Source organism: Oncorhynchus tshawytscha, linkage group LG01 (genome assembly GCF_018296145.1).
Source record: "Oncorhynchus tshawytscha isolate Ot180627B linkage group LG01, Otsh_v2.0, whole genome shotgun sequence".
Taxonomy (NCBI): Eukaryota; Metazoa; Chordata; class Actinopteri; order Salmoniformes; family Salmonidae; genus Oncorhynchus; species Oncorhynchus tshawytscha.
The window spans coordinates 56,224,652-56,241,811 of NC_056429.1; the positions used below are offsets into that span (position 1 = coordinate 56,224,652).

General features: G+C 42.7%; 1 protein-coding gene across 5 annotated transcripts in view; it reads right to left on the reverse strand.

Moving 5' to 3' along the window:
- LOC112253704 (bone morphogenetic protein receptor type-1A) overlaps nucleotides 1-17,160 on the reverse strand; it is a 61,967-nt gene that overhangs the window by 21,840 nt on the left and 22,967 nt on the right. For 3 of the 5 annotated variants that reach the window (XM_024425662.2, XM_024425670.2, XM_024425679.2), the window contains exon 3: nucleotides 3,128-3,482. The exons of 1 other annotated variant lie outside the window; for it this stretch is intronic. In XM_024425662.2, the coding sequence (XP_024281430.1) occupies nucleotides 3,128-3,203 (76 nt within the window). In that variant the 5' untranslated portion in view covers nucleotides 3,204-3,482. The remainder of the gene's footprint in view (nucleotides 1-3,127; nucleotides 3,483-17,160) is intronic. One more of the 5 variants, XM_024425685.2, reaches the window with a different exon arrangement.

A 17,160-nucleotide genomic window follows, 5' to 3' on the forward strand; every position in this document is an offset into this window, starting at 1 on the left:
TACCACTGTTGTGTCGTCCGCAAACTTGATGATTGAGATGGAGGCGTGCGTGGCCACGCAGTCGTGGGTGAACAGGGAGTACAGGAGAGGGCTCAGAACGCACCCTTGTGGGGCCCCAGTGTTGAGGATCAGCGGGGAGGAGATGTTGTTGCCTACCCTCACCACCTGGGGGCAGCCCGTCAGGAAGTCCAGTACCCAGTTGCACAGGGCGGGGTCGAGACCCAGGGTCTCGAGCTTGATGACGAGCTTGGAGGGTACTATGGTGTTGAATGCCGAGCTGTAGTCGATGAACAGCATTCTCACATAGGTATTCCTCTTGTCCAGATGGGTTAGAGCAGTGTGCAGTGTGGTTGAGATTGCATCGTCTGTGGACCTATTTGGGCGGTAAGCAAATTGGAGTGGGTCAAGGGTGTCAGGTAGGGTGGAGGTGATATGGTCCTTGACTAGTCTCTCAAAGCACTTCATGATGACGGATGTGAGTGCTACGGGGCGGTAGTCGTTTAGCTCAGTTACCTTAGCTTTCTTGGGAACAGGAACAATGGTGGCCCTCTTGAAGCATGTGGGAACAGCAGACTGGTATAGGGATTGGTTGAATATGTCCGTAAACACACCGGCCAGCTGGTCTGCGCATGCTCTGAGGGCGCGGCTGGGGATGCCGTCTGGGCCTGCAGCCTTGCGAGGGTTAACACGTTTAAATGTCTTACTCACTTCGGCTGCAGTGAAGGAGAGACCGCATGTTTTCGTTGCAGGCCGTGTCAGTGGCACTGTTTTGTCCTCAAAGCGGGCAAAAAAGTTATTTAGTCTGCCTGGGAGCAAGACATCCTGGTCCGTGACTGTGCTGGGTTTCTTCCTGTAGTCCGTGATTGACTGTAGACCCTGCCACATGCCTCTTGTGTCTGAGCCGTTGAATTGAGATTCTACTTTGTCTCTGTACTGGCGCTTAGCTTGTTTGATAGCCTTGCGGAGGGAATAGCTGCACTGTTTGTATTCAGTCATGTTACCAGACACCTTGCCCTGATTAAAAGCAGTGGTTCGCGCCTTCAGTTCCACACGAATGCTGCCATCAATCCACGGTTTCTGGTTAGGGAATGTTTTAATCGTTGCTATGGGAACGACATCTTCAACGCACGTTCTAATGAACTCGCACACCGAATCAGCGTATTCGTCAATGTTGTTGTCTGACGCAATACGAAACATCTCCCAGTCCACGTGATGGAAGCAGTCTTGGAGTGTGGAGTCAGCTTGGTCGGACCAGCGTTGGACAGACCTCAGCGTGGGAGCTTCTTGTTTTAGTTTCTGTCTGTAGGCAGGGATCAACAAAATGGAGTCGTGGTCAGCTTTTCCGAAAGGGGGGGGGGCAGGGCCTTATATGCGTCGCAGAAGTTAGAGTAACAATGATCCAGGGTCTTTCCACCCCTGGATGCGCAATCGATATGCTGATAAAATTTAGGGAGTCTTGTTTTCAGATTAGCCTTGTTAAAATCCCCAGCTACAATGAATGCAGCCTCCGGATAAATCATTTCCAGTTTGCAGAGAGTTAAATAAAGTTCGTTCAGAGCCATCGATGTGTCTGCTTGGGGGGGATATATACGGCTGTGATTATAATCGAAGAGAATTCTCTTGGTAGATAATGCGGTCTACATTTGATTGTGAGGAATTCTAAATCAGGTGAACAGAAGGATTTGAGTTCCTGTATGTTTCTTTCATCACACCATGTCACGTTGGCCATAAGGCATACGCCCCCGCCCCTCTTCTTACCAGAAAGATGTTCGTTTCTGTCGGCGCGATGCGTGGAGAAACCCGCTGGCTGCACCGCTTCGGATTGCGTCTCTCCAGTTAGCCATGTTTCCGTGAAGCAGAGAACGTTACAGTCTCTGATGTCCCTCTGGAATGCTACCCTTGCTCGGATTTCATCAACCTTGTTGTCAAGAGACTGGACATTGGCAAGAAGAATGCTAGGGAGTGGTGCACGATGTGCCCGTCTCTGGAGTCTGACCAGAAGACCGCTTCGTTTCCCTCTTTTTCTGAGTCGTTTTTTTGGGTCGCTGCATGGGAACCATTCCGTGGCACTGGTTGTAAGGCAGAACACAGGATCCGCATCGCGAAAAACATATTCTTGGTCGTACTGATGGTGAGTTGACGCTGATCTTATATTCAGTAGTTCTTCTCGGCTGTATGTAATGAAACCTAAGATGACCTGGGGTACCAGTGTAAGAAATAACACGTAAAAAACAAAAAACTGCATAGTTTCCTAGGAACGCGAAGCGAGGCGGCCATCTCTGTCGGCGCCGGAAGTTCATTTTTTGGGGGGGTGTTAGAATACCATTATGGTATTTTATATATAATATATAATTTGGATGACTTGTGTGGGACACCTGGGTGACTTCATGATAAATGTCATGTAGCACACTCATTTTGGAAGTTATCATTCTGAAACTTTGCACAAGTACTGTTGCCCTCTTATATTTTTCAATGAAATTGTCCCCATTATCCTATCTGAATGTTTGTATTATCTTGTTAAATTTGAAAGATACAAAAGTAAAATAAAAAACGTATATTTTTTTCCATTGTTTTATCTAAACCAGATCTAGTGTGTGCTATTCTCCTACATTCAATTCACATTTACACAAAATTCATAGTGTTTTCTTTCAAATGGTACCAAGAATATGCATATCCTTGGTTCTGTGCTTGAGCTACAGGCTGTTAGATTTGGGTGTCTTCAGGCAGAAATTGCACAAAGTAGGGGGGGGGAGCTGCAAGAGGTTTTGAAATTAATAGTCTCACATATTTGGGTTGTACCTCGACTCACGTTGGTTGAGCGCCCTCCAATTCTTTCCTAATTCATTTTTGCAACATTTCATTTTAAGAAAAGCGCTTTACTGGTGTGTGCTCGTTGCCTTTTTTTATACAGTTCTACTGAAGAATAATCACATGTAGAAAATGTCTGGCACCTATGCAATTCACTATTTACATGTTTTTTTTTATTTTTTTTTTTACACCCTTTAAGAATATAGTTAAATCGCTCTGTATTAGAGTGTCCATCCAACTAAAGAGAATGGGAGGCACAGTGTGAGTTTGGGTGCAGTGGGATAACAGAGGACTATAATAACAGAGGAGCCAGTCTTACTTTGAATACCTTCAGCTCTGATCACCAGTAGGATGCAGAATCCCACCGTGGAAATGTAAGAGGGCATCCCTGTCATCCTGGCACAGTGACTTGTGGAGACTTGACTGGGCTGGACTGCTCTCTATGGGAGCTTGTTGGTCACCTCTGTAGGCTGATGGTGGGCCTAGTCCTGTCCCTTCCTGGTTCAGCACAGGTCGAAGAGGTGCAGAGTAGTTTTCCCCCGTTAGGGGGGAGTGGAGGTACGGGTGAATATGTATGGGGCAGGGAGAGAGGAGGGAGTGAGGGAGGATGGGTAAGATGGCAACAACAAAAAAAATCAAATCTTCTTTTTCACAAGCTCCCTCGGTCCAAAACCCTGGAAAATCAGAGAGAAAAGGAAAATATTGTTATAGAAGTACAGTGTAATCACACTTGATCATTTTATAGGCTGGTTTTCCTCACGCGTGTCACTGCAGAGAGTGGCATGCCCTCACAGCAATGTCATGATCAAGTTTAGAGAGGGCAGCGGGTTTGACACCGACAACAGACCCCTATTTGTCTTTGTGAGCCCTCGGCTGCAAGTTATCAGATTTGCTGAGCAATTTAGCACAACTCGGGAGGAAACATACAGGACTGTGGTGGATAGAGAATAATGCTCCTCTCAAACCGCACTGAGAAGAGCGACAGCATCAAAAGAGGGTAACATTACTCCCAACCAACAAATGGATTTCCACTGGAGACTTTCATGCCTCCAATCCTCCCAGTCAAGTAAAAGCAGAGTTTAAAAAGGACAAAATGGCAGACTAATCAAATAAGGTAGATACAGAGCACATCTTATTTAATCTAAAGACGGGTTACCGTGCCAGAACAGAATTATGCAGCAGCGACTTCCCAACCGATTACATATCAGCTCCTTTGCCCACAAACAGAACAGACAGAAAAACCACATATTTTATGCAAATAATAGCTATTGCGGAAGAAGTACCCAGCTGTCCTCTCTTTTAACTAAGCAGATTGCTTCCGATGTGATTCAAATCATGGCATCGTATGTCTGATGCAGAGGGTGCTGGGGAGGGGTAAATGGTGAGAAGGGTCTGAGGCTGATGTGTGACCCTGCTGACTCCTGACCGTACGCTTGGTTGATCAGAGGAGGACAATGCCAATGGGGCAAGGCAGGGCTCTCGGTCGCTCTAACCTCTAACGAACATGTGGGGTGACAACCAGCCTTGGACGATAACCCTCAAGAACCTAAAACTGCACTCGTTCATCCATTCTCCCCTTTTTGTTTTCCTTCCATTAGTGTGTGTGCTGTCCATCTTTGCCCTCTTGTTTTTTGCAGGCTTGACCTCGCAAATCCCGGTCAGGCTGGCGCTACTCTTGAATGGCTAAACATTCCCAAATTATTTGTTGAAGGATGTTCCGCAATTACCCGTGTTGGCCTCGCCCAGCGTTAATAACGAGATGTGTCTGTTCCCTTGTAGGCATGTGCGTCTCGCTGCAATTAGCGGCGCTGAGAAGGGGCCGTTCGAAGGGGGGGACAAATTAGCGGCGGAGCGGGCCGGTGTCTGTCACTTTTGATTTGCCCGAGGGGGACAAAGAGCCCCGACCTGTGCTCCACTTTTCACACATCCCTGACTGGGTAATGAGGGAACAAAGAAGGGCTCCTCGAGGCTGGGGGACAAGAGAGCCAACCAAGGTGTGTGCTCTCTGTGTGTGCGCGCATTACGTGAGGGATCGAGCGGGATAGATCAAATGGAAAAAAGGGAGAAGGAACAACTGTTAAGGGATGATGGTCAGGATGACAACTGTAGCAAGCAGTTCGTATCTCTTCGAGTGACTAAGCGTTTTACAATTCTTTCAATAACCGGTGTGCAGGTCCAATACTGAGAGAAATCAAGGGTAGAACTTTAAAGAGATTGCCTAATAAAATGTATAAGCAAACACATTGCATTAGCCCAAACGACAAAACACTGCAATGCAGTTATAAAACAAACAATCTCAGGCCTGGGAGAGGAGTTGCTACCCCTATCAGGTGGAGGCAAGATGAGGCATGCAGGGGAAAGGCCTGTTGTGAGCCCCCAAGCCAGGAAGCTGTCCCCATCACCCTTGACACGTACACTTCCCTTCCCAAACAAGAGATGAACAGGGCACACACACACACACACACAACAGCTGGGGCTGCTGATTGACATGGAGACGCACTATCAGTTACCCATTCAAAAACAGCAGCTAGAAACTAGAGTAGCTGGCAGCTTTTCTCTAAGATTAACACAAGCAACAAACAATGGAAAACAGACTAGTAAATCAACAAGGGCATAGACTACAGTTAAATAAGATACTTTTGTATGAATATGGCATTTTATAGAATGGTCCAGACACCTTTTTTGTCAGTTCACATGTTTGAGAAACTTACCCAAAACAGCAAATCAATTCCTCGTCCTCAGTGTGTAGTACGGGGGCACTGAAAAACCTGAACAAAGGCACCAAAACACCCAAATGCGTCCTTTCAGAAACAGCAACGCTCTCAGTATAGTGACACAGGTGTTTAGATGTTGCACACATGAAATTGTCATTCCGAACTTCAGCTGCAATGTTATATTCCCTATTGCGCGACTTGAGACGTTTCCCCTATCCAGCTATTCCATTATTCTTGTAGCCTGCTGCTACATATAACTGCCAAAATAAAGGCAACACCAACATAAAGCATCTTAATAGGGCGTTGGGCCACCACGAGCCGCCAGAACAGCTTCAATTTGCCTTGGCATAGATTCTACGTGTCTGGAAGTTCCTGTGGAAGCACCCCATGCTTTCAATGTACTTTGTATCCCTTGTTTACTCAATTATTTACTTTAAATTTGGCAGTTAAAAATAAAATGGACAGAGAGGTATCACTCGAGTCGCAACAAAATTGAATATAACATTGCGGATAAAGTTCAGAATGACTATTTAATGTGTCGCCATATTTGGGTGTTTTTGGAGCCTTTGTTCGTGTTTTCAGGGTCCCCATACTACACAATGAGAACGAAAAAGTGATTTTCTGCTTGGGGTAATTTTCAAAAAACATTTGAAATCACAAAAAAGGTGCCTGGACCCTTCTATAACATGCCGTTTCCATCAAAAATAGAGATTTGGTTGTAAAAAAAAAAAAAAGAAAGTCTAAGACAGGCAACAAGTACAAAAATAAATAAATAAATATTTAAAAAAGCATCTACAATCAAAGGAGAATGAGTTTAACATTGAGGTACTAAAAGAGTGGGCTTGGGAGGCTGAAGAGTTTGTTGTCCTGTAGTCTCGGACGATGCTGTCAGGTAACTTTCCCTGCAGAGTACAGACGTCCTAAGCAAGCACCACCTGTACTCTTATACATGGCTCAGGACTCAGCAAGGTCTTGTTGTGACTTGTCAGAGGCAGAGCTAGCAGACTATCAGTACAAAACAAATCCCCTTTTGTCTGGGTGAGAGCACTCGAGTCTGGGTTGATGTGGTGAATCATAATCAACACAGCATATGTTTGCCTGGTATTACTTATGACCCTCACACCTCAATTGTGGCCATCCAGGTAAAGCATCTTCCCCTAAAGAAACACTACTACCAAGAGCTACTGAAACGTGCAGACCTATAGGTAGTTGGAAGATTGCGTCACCACAGTCTTCTACCTTTTTGGGAGAGCTAGCCCTGTGCTCACTCCATTCCCACAGATGATGAAAGGGGGCATTGTCATGTGATGGTGGTGCCACCTGCATAGAATAATAACCCTTACACCAAACCCATGATGGTCAACTCCTTGGGAAAGGAATTCTGGGTCGCACAACTCAATGAATGCCAGGAAATCCAACGGCTGGAAATCCAAGGAGCGGCTACAGGCTGGACAACATTTTGAAAACACTCCTAATAGGTCTTTAAATCCCTTCTGGAGACTGACGTGAACTGATAAGGATCACTCCATTAGGTCAGAGACAACAATGGCCCTATTCCAACAATGAGAGATGAAGGCCAGTCTGAGGAACCGGGGCAAAAGAGATTTTTTACTTTCCAATTCACACTACATCCTTGCCTTACCATTCATTGAGGCTGGTAACGCAACATTCTTGGTCAGCAGCTAAAATTTACCATAAATATCATGTTAGCCACTAAGCACCTTTTCCTCTAAAACACATTAAAACACATTACAATATTGAATAATGAAACAAACCACAAGTAATTTTTCCAACAATTGTTTACAGATTATTTCACTGTATCACAATTCCACTGGGTCAGAAGTTTACATACACTACGCTACACATTACTGTCCCTTTTTCTTATGGCCGGGGGGCAGTATTGATTAGCTTGGATGAATATGGTGTCCAGAGTAAACTGGCTGCTACTCATGCCCAGAAGCTAAGATATGCATATTATTAGTAGATTTCGATAAAACACACTCTGAAGTTTCTAAAACTGTTTGAATGATGTCTGTGAGTATAACAGAACTCATATGGCAGGCAAAAACCTGAGAAAAGTCTTTGCCTATCCAATATACAGTGGAACATTTGGTCCGAGCTTCCACCAGATGTCAACAGTCTTTAGAACCTTGTTTCAAGCTTCTACTGTGGAGGGGGAGAGAATAAGAGCTGTTCCAATCAGGTGTCTGGCTGAAGGCCATGAGCTCTGTCTCACGCGCGCCCGTGAGAGTTAGCTGTGTTCCTTTTCCTTTCTAAAGACAAAGGAATTGTCCGGTTGGAACATTATTGAAGATTTATGATAAAAACATCCTAAAGATTGATTCTATACATCGTTTGACATGTTTCTACGAACTGTAATGGAAAGGTCCTCTGAACTAAGTGCCTGCCTCTTGTGAATTGTGAACTAAACTCGCAAACAAAACTGAGGTAAATTGACTTTATCGAACAACAAACATTTATTGTGGAACTGGGATTCCAGTGAGTGCATTCTGATGAAGATCAAAGGTAAGTTAATTTTTATAATGCTATTTCTGACTTCTGTTGACTCATGGCGGGTATCTGTATGGCTTGTTTTGGTCTCTGCGTGCTGTACTGAGATTATTGCATGGTGTGCTTTTTCCGTAAAGCTTTTTTGAAATCTGACACAGCGGTTGCATTAAGGAGAAGTATATCTTTAATTCCGTGTATAACACTTGTATTTTCATCAACATTTATGATGAGTATTTCTGTAAATTGATGTGGCTCTCTGCAAAATCACCGGATGTTTTGGAAGCATTACTGAACATGATGCGCCAATATAAACTGAGATTTTTGGATATAAATATGAACTTTTTCAAACACATACATGTATTGTGTAAGGGTTTTGACTGTTGTCAAATCGATCCCGTTAACGGGATTTCAGCCTTAAGTTAAAAAGCTTGAAAATTCCAGAAAATGTCTTTAGAAGCTTCTGATAGGCTAATTGACATCATTTAAGTCAAATGGAGGTGGACCTGTGGATGTATTTCAAGGCCTACCTTTGCTTGACATCATGGGAAAATCAAAAGAAATCAGCCAAGACCTCAGAAAAATAATTGTAGACCTCCACAAGTCTGGTTCATCCTTGGGAGCAATTTCCAAATGCCTGAAGGTACCACGTTCATCTGTACAAACAATAGTACGCAAGTATAAACACCATGGGACAACGCAGCCGTCATACCGCTAAGAAAGGAGACGCGTTCTGTCTCCTAGAGATAAGCGTACTTTGGTACGAAAAAATGTCAATCAATCCCAGAACAGCAGCAAAGGACCGTGTGAAGATGCTGGAGGAAACAGGTACAAAATTATCTATATCCAGAGTAAAACGAGTCCTATATCGACATAACCCGAAAGGCCACTCAGCAAGGAAGAAGCCACTGCTTCAAAACCGCCATAAAAATCCAGACTTCAGCTTGCAATTGCACATGGGGACAAAGATCATACTTCTGGCTGTTGAAATAAAAATAGAACTGTTTGGCCATAATGACCATTGTTATGTTTGGAGAAAAAGGGGGAGGCTTGCAAGCCGATGAACACCATCCCAACCATGAAGCACAGGGGTGGCAGCATCATGTTGTGGGGGTGCTTTGCTGCAGGAGGGACTGGTGCACTTCACAAAATAGACGGCATCATTAGGGGGAAAAATTACATGGATATATTGAAGCAACATCTCAAGACATCAGTCAGGAAGTTAAAGCTTGGTCGCAAATGGGTCTTCCAAATGGACAATGACCCCAAGCATACTTCCAAAGTTGCGGCAAAATGGCTGAAGGACAACAAAGTCAAGGTATTGGAGTGGCCATCACAAAGACCTGACCTCAATCCCATAGAAAAATGGTGGGCAAAACTGAAAAGGCTGTGCAAGCAAGGAGGCCTACAAACCTGACTCAGTTACACCAGCTCTGACAGGAGGAATGGGCCAAAATTCACACAACTTATTGTGGGAAGCTTGTGGAAGGCTACCCGAAACATTTGACCGAAGTTAAACAATTTAAAAGCAATGCTACCAGATACTAATTTAGTATATGTAAACTTCTGACCTACTGGGAATGTGATGAAAGAAATAAAAGCTGAAATAAATATTTCTCTGCTATTATTCTGACATTTCACAATCTTAAAATAAAGTTGTGATCCTAACTGACCTAAAACAGGGAATTTTTACTCAAATTAAATGTCAGGAATTGTGGAAAACTGAGTTTAAATGTATTTGGTTAAGGTGTATGTAAACTTCCGACTTCAACTGTATATACTGTATTCAATTCTATCTATTGCATCTTAGCCTATGCTGCTCTGAATTGCTCATCCCATATATTCTAATTCCTTTCCTTAGATTTGTGTGTATTAGGTCTTTTTTATGAAAATTGTTAGATATTACTTGTTAGATATTACTGCACTTTCGGAACTAGAAGCACAAGTATTTCGCTACACTCGCTATAACATCTGCTAAACACATGTATGTGACCAATAAAATGTGATAATACACAGCTTACTCCTGCTAGCTAAGTAACATGCTTCATGATCAAGTAATGTTAGCATATCAATATTGAGTAATGTTAGCATATCAATATTGAGCGTTAACCCCTCCCAAACAAATATAACATGTACAGTAACATTATCATACAGTGTCATTCATATAATATAGGCTACACAGTTAGATAAGGTTAGCAAGCGAGCTAGCTAGCTCAACAAAATACTTTGTCATGTTTAGCTATACCATTGCTAGATAGGCGCTATTAGGCTTTCCGTAAAATTTCAAATAAACACCTCGGAAATTAATTGATTAAATCACTGAACACAACAGGTGCTTAAATAAGCTAATATTATCTCTAATATTAGAGACAGGCTTCTATGAGCCAGGCGTCCATTTCGTCCATTGTTTAATTCCAGCATTTTAGTAAGATTCTTAATTTCCTGCACTGTGTTATCATTTTTACACCAGGTCACATTTATTTTGTCTTGGTATGGCTCTATTTCAACAAAAAACGTTTCCTTGACAATAATTATTCTCCTCTGACTGTGCATTTTCATCAGTTCTTTGACCATTTCTAGCGGTCTCGAAGTTGACTGTTTTTGTGTTTGTCCGTTACATAGCAGTTCTCAGCTGTTAGCAGCCAATGGCTAGCAGTTTCTTTCTGGCAATAAAAACAGATGATTGCCATTACTGAATTTCTTTATTTAACAAATCAAACATGAAACCTCAAAACAAAATCATGATAACCTCAAACAACTACTTTAGACCCACCGTTTATTTGAAATAGGTGTTTATTTTCTGAAATGTGTGCAATTGCATGGCTATTAAGAGGGACTGGCGCATATTTGAGGCTGAATAATTGAAGTTTTATGCTACACTAGCTACAGTATTAAAGTTACCTTAGAATAAACCAGGCTTAACTTTATCAATATCATGGAAGTCATGAGGTAAAAGCAAATTGTGACTTAAAACATTGATAATTCAATGGGGAATTGATTCTTGCCTGGATCTCGGTGGCAGCTCAGTGCAGTCAAGCAAACAAAAAAAAAAAACTGTTGAGATTTAAAGCTACGATGACAATTTCAGAACGTAACTGGCTGTTACAACAATTTCAGGTAAAAACTCAATAAAACAGGTTATAAAAAAGAGGAAAATGTCTGTACATTTCAGTCGTTTCAAAAACATTGCTATGCTATTACAATTTTTACTGTAAGAGTGTTGGCTCAACAAGACATTTCTGTTTACACTGCCTTGTTTAGATGGGAGCAACTGTCAAGTGAGTGTCCTGCGCTCCGGAGGTTGCGGTCGAGATGTTACAAGTACGCTAGTTTACATTCCATTATGTAGCCGAGAGTATTTTTGCGAAAAGTCTAGTAAATGTGGAAATCCTGTGATGGAAATGATAAAGAAATTCAACACCGCACAGTGCTTATTCTCAGGACAAGAACTAGCACATCTAGAAACTGTCTAACATGAGGTGAATTTGTAGTGATAGTGCACTCCCAAAGTATGAAACTCACTGACACATTTTGATTTTCCGACTGAACAATCCCTTAAAGCTGAACATGGCCGTATGGTAGGGCCAGAGTCGGGAATGATCTTGTCCAACCCTTGCCAAATGTATACAATTTTACAAACAACAATCTCAGGATTCTCTTTCATGTCAGCATATGAATGAATCCACTCGAACTGAGACCTGGTATAGAAACAACAGATGCTGCACCCCCACTCCCTCATATAGTAATAGCTCTGTAAAATGAGCCTGCAGCTGCATGCCTCCTTTGTGCTTGGGGGGGGGGTCGCAGACATCAATAATCCAACTCTAATGCCTCTCCGCTTCCTCCTCTGGAAAGCTGTAGGGGAGACCAGACATCAATAACCAACCTTAATGCATCTGCACTTCCCGTTCTGGAAGACAGCAATCTAACTGAAAACAAGGCGGCCTGATTGACTTCAATGCTTACTTTCCATCTCCTAAGCTCGAAAAATAAATGGACTAATATTGGGCGATTTAGTGGAGGGTAATAAGGTAGACTTGAGCAATATGGGCCTGGTGAATGGACAACAGAGACAAGGGGGTGTAAATGAGAAACACAACTAAACACTCTTGCTACATCCCTCTCACAGCCTTGGAAAGAGCTCTTCACTACAGCCCTGCTGCCATGTCATTTGTCCCCCCCCCATGCTCCTGCTCTTCCACTCTCTCTAGTTCGCACTACCTTGGCCCAGATCCCTGGCCTCTCCTGGGGCCCCTCCATGCAGGCAGCCTTCTCCCAGTGTCAGCGCCCTGCCCACATGCCTTTCAAGGCCTGCTAGACTGCAGGGCAGACTTTCTGGCTCCACTGCCATTGTTTGCTTGGCTGCTTTGCAACTCATCCAGGGAGTGGATTAGCATAAGAATACCCATCCACACTGAGCTGCCGCCTTTCCCTCCTTATCCATGACGTACTCTTCATCCTCTTCCTCATTTTCCTTCTCCACACTCTCCAGCATCTCTCCCTTCCTCATTGACAAATTTCAGAAGACAGTGCGTGAGTCCCTATTGGTAGGGAGATTTACTTCTGTGAGTAGGAGAAACAAAAGTTCATTTGCAGGGCAAAGTAACACCTGCCACTGCTCAAATACACCTAAAACCACACAGTGTATAGAAGTATAAGATTAATATTTGCCTAGCACTTTTGAACCTGTTTACACCTTTAACCTGATATAGCTAAAAAGATAGTTCAAACATCTCTACCGATGTTGCTCAAACAGAGTGTGTGAGGTAGGGTAAGTGTTTTATCATGACAGTATCACCAAGGAAACACTTTGCCTAACCTATGTGTCATAAACCATACATTGCTACCATAAACATGACAAATTATAACATCAATTAGGTTAGGGAGGACCACTAGAGGTACACAATGTCATAAGAATTGAGAAATAAGAGCGTGTGTGTCTAAAGTACACTACAAGATAGAGGCCTCAACTGTGATCTGACGCGTCACACCTGCCATTCCCATTTCACACAGTCAGTGTGACCAGGGCAGAACCTATGAAAAGGAGCTTGCAGAGGCTTTTTAACTCTAAAGATAGGCTAGGCAAATGTTGAAACAAAAACTTAACACTAAAATTTAAATCAGAAACCACGATGTTGTAGTCCACAGACAAATCCATTTGTTTAGAACTGTTGACCAAACTGAACTCAATGTGTGTTTTGCTTTAAAGCTTGTGAGGGAGATAAGTCTCCAGCTTTAGTGATTTTTTGTTGTTGTTGTTGTTTGTTTGCAGTTCATTCCTGTCATTGGCAGCAGATAACTGGAATGAGGCAACCAAAGGAAGAATTGGCTTTGGGGGTAACCAGTGAAATATACCTGCTGGAACGTGTGCCACGGGTGGGTGCTGCTATGATGACCAGTGAGCTGAGATAAGACGGTGCTATACCTAGCAGAGTCTTGTAGATGACCTGGAGCCAGTGGGTTTGGTGACGAGTATGAAGCGAGGGCCAGCCAACGAGAGCATACAGGTCGCAGTGGTGGGTAGTATATGGGGCTTTGGTGACAAAACGGATGGCACTGTGATGGACTGCATCCAATTTGTTGGGTAGAGTGTTGGAGCCTATTTTGCAAATGGCATCGCTGAAGTCGAGGATCGGTAGGATAGTCAGTTTTACGAGGGTATGTTTGGCAGTATGAGAAAAGGGTGCTTTTTTGCGAAATAGGAAGACAAAGAAATTATCAGTCTAACTTTAATGGTAGGTTTATTTGAACAGTGAGAGACAGAATAACAACAACAAAATCCAGAAAATGCATGTCAAAAATGTTATAAATTGATTTGCATTTTAATGAGGGTAATAAGTATTTGACCCCCTCTGCAAAACATGACTTAGTACTTGGTGGCAAAACCCTGGTTGGCAATCAGAGGTCAGACGTTTCTTGTAGTTGGCCACTAGGTTGGCACACATCTCAGGAGGGATTTTGTCCCACTCCTCTTTGCAGATCTTCTCCAAGTCATAAAGGTTTCGAGGTTGACGTTTGGCAAATTTAACCTTCAGCTCCCTATACATACTTTCTATGGGATTAATGTCTGGAGACTGGCTAGGCCACTCCAGGACCTTAATATGCTTCTTCTTGAGCCACTCCTTTGTTGCCTTGTTCGTGTGTTTTGGGTCATTGTCATGCTGGAATACCCATCCACGACCCATTTTCAATGCCCTGGCTGAGGGAAGGAGGTTCTCACCCAAGATTTGACGGTACATGGCCCCGTCCATCATCCCTTTGATGCGGTGAAGTTGTCCTGTCCCCTTAGCAGAAAAACACCCCCAAAGCATAATGTTTCCATCTCCATGTTTGACGGTGGGATGGTGTTCTTGGGGTCATAGGCAGCATTCCTCCTCCTCCAAACACGGCGAGTTGAGTTGATGCCAAAGAGCTTCAATTTGGTCTCATCTGACCACAACACTTTCACCCAGTTGTCCTCTGAATTGTTCAGATGTTCATTGGCAAACTTCAGAATAGAGGTCGACCGATTAATCGGAATGGCCGATTAATTAGGGCCGATTTCTATTTTTCATAACAATCGGGAATTAATATTTAAAAAAAAAAAATTCTACCTTTTATTTAACTTGGCAAGTCAGTTCACTTCGACGCAACCCATCCCTTAAGCGGGATAATTGTCATCAGCAACCGCTGAATAGCATAGCGCCTCAGTCAAATAATATTACTAAAAATATTCATGAAATCACAAGTGCAATATTGCAAAACACAGCTTGGCCTTTTGTTAATCCGCCTGTCGTCTCAGATTTTGAAATTATGCTTTACAGCGAAAGCAATCCAAGAGTTTGTAAGTTTATCGATTGCATGACAAAACATTAAGTACACTTAGCATCAGGTAGCTTGGTCACGAAAGTCAGAGAAGCCTTTGATCTTCGGATGTTTTCACTCACGAGACTCCCAGTTACACAACAAATGTTCCTTTTGTTCCATAAAGATTATTTTTACATCCAAAATACCTCTGTTTGTTTGGTGCATTATGTTCAGAAATCACTACAACGCAGACAAATTCCAAATAATATCCCGAATGTCCACAAAAACATTTCAAATGTTTTTTTATAATCAATCCTCAGGTTGTTTTTAAAATATATATTCGGTAATACATCAACCGAGTGTGTAGCTTTTTCCATAACACCGCGAGGAACAATGGCCGGTTTACTCAATTGTGCACCAACTCACTCTGAGAGCCCCCACCTCTCCACTTACGCAATGTGATCCTTCACGCTAATTTTTCAAAATAAAAGCATGAAACTATTTCTAAAGACTAATTCTAGCATCTGGTCATGAGAAATAGGCCATTTACTTTGGGAATGTTATTTTTCCAAAAATAAAAATAGTGCCCCCTAGCTTCAAGAGGTTAACTTCTTTGGGCTAGGGGGCAGTATTCGGAAGTTTAGATGAATGAGGTGCCCAAAGGTGCCTAAACTGCCTGTTACTCAGGCCCAGAAGCTAGGATATGCATATAAATTGGTAGTATTGGATAGAAAACTCCAAAGTCTCCAAAACTGTTAAAATAATGTCTGTGAGTATAACAGAAACCCAAGGACAATCCATCCAGATCTTTTTTTTCAGCTCACCCTTTGATTACTATGGCGGTCAATGGGACTATAAAAGGAATACCTCCCAGATTGCTGCTCCTAGGGCTTCCACTAGATGTCAACAGTCTTTAGAAAGATTTTCAGGCTTGTTTTTGAAAAATGTGCTAGAATTTATAGTTTTAGTAAGTGGCTCCCATTTTGGCTGTAGTGTTTGTTGCGTGTTCCGGTGAGTGTGCGTACTTGGTTATATATATCCGGTAATGGTCTCCGGTATTCTCCGTCTTAGATTATATTGTTTACTTTTTTGGGATATAAAGAAGGACTTTATCGAACAAAAGGGCAATTTGTTATGTAGCGGGGATTCTTGTGATTGCAACCAGATGAAGATCTTCAAAAGTAAGTCATTTATTTTATCGCTATTTCTAACTTTCGTGATGCCTCTGCTTGGTTGGAAAATGTATGTAATGCTTGTGTGTGGGGCGCTGTCCTCAGATAATCACATGGTGTGCTTTCACCTTTTTGAAATCTGACAATGCAGCTGGATTAACAAGAAGTTAAGCTTTGAAATGATGACATGATATTTTCATGAATGTTTAATATTACGATTTCTGTAATTTGAATTTCGCGCTCTGTAATTTCATCGGATGTTGTCGAGGTGCGACGCTAGCGTCCCAATGATCTGTAAGAAGTTAAGCACCAGCTGTCAGAGTAGCTCACAGATCACTGCACAGGTACATAGCCCATCTGTAAATAGCCCATCTGTAAATAGCCCATCCAACTACCTCATCCCCATACTGTATTCATTTATTTTTCTTGCTCCTTTGCACCCCAGTAACTCTACTTGCACATTCATCTTCTGCACATTCCACCATTCCAGTGTTGATTGCTATATTGTAATTACTTCACCACCATGGCCTATTTATTGCCTTACCTCCCTTATCCTACCTCATTTGCACATGCTGTATATGGACTTTTTCTACTGTATTATTGATTGTATGTTTGTTAGGTCCATGTGTAAGTCTGTGCTGTTGTATGTGTCAAACTGCTTTGCTTTATCTTGGCCAGGTCGCAGTTGCAAATGAGAACTTCTCAACTTGCCTACCTGGTTAAATAAAGGTGAAATAAAAAAATGAAGTGAGCCAGTGTTGTTCTCTCTGTGACCAGGCCTCCCAGGATCTGAGGTTATCCTTCACAGTCGCAGTCAATTACTGCAACCACAGCCAAAGCATAAGGCATGCTTACACACACACACACAGTGAACACACACACAGTGAACACACACACAGTGAACACACACACAGTGAACACACACACAGTGAACACACACACCACGGCTCACACGCATATGACACCCATGGACGAGTAGGCTACCCTATGATTAAACCACTCTACAGGGTAATTGACGTTTTACATCATGGTTTCAAATTGATATTAGGGTTGCCTGTGATCTTGATATTACCTCCTGAAATCTACTGAACACCCTCTGAACAAAACAGTGTTGACAACCTTGTTAAAATAGAGGCCCCCTTTAAGAAAGCAGAACATTTTAGAAAATACAC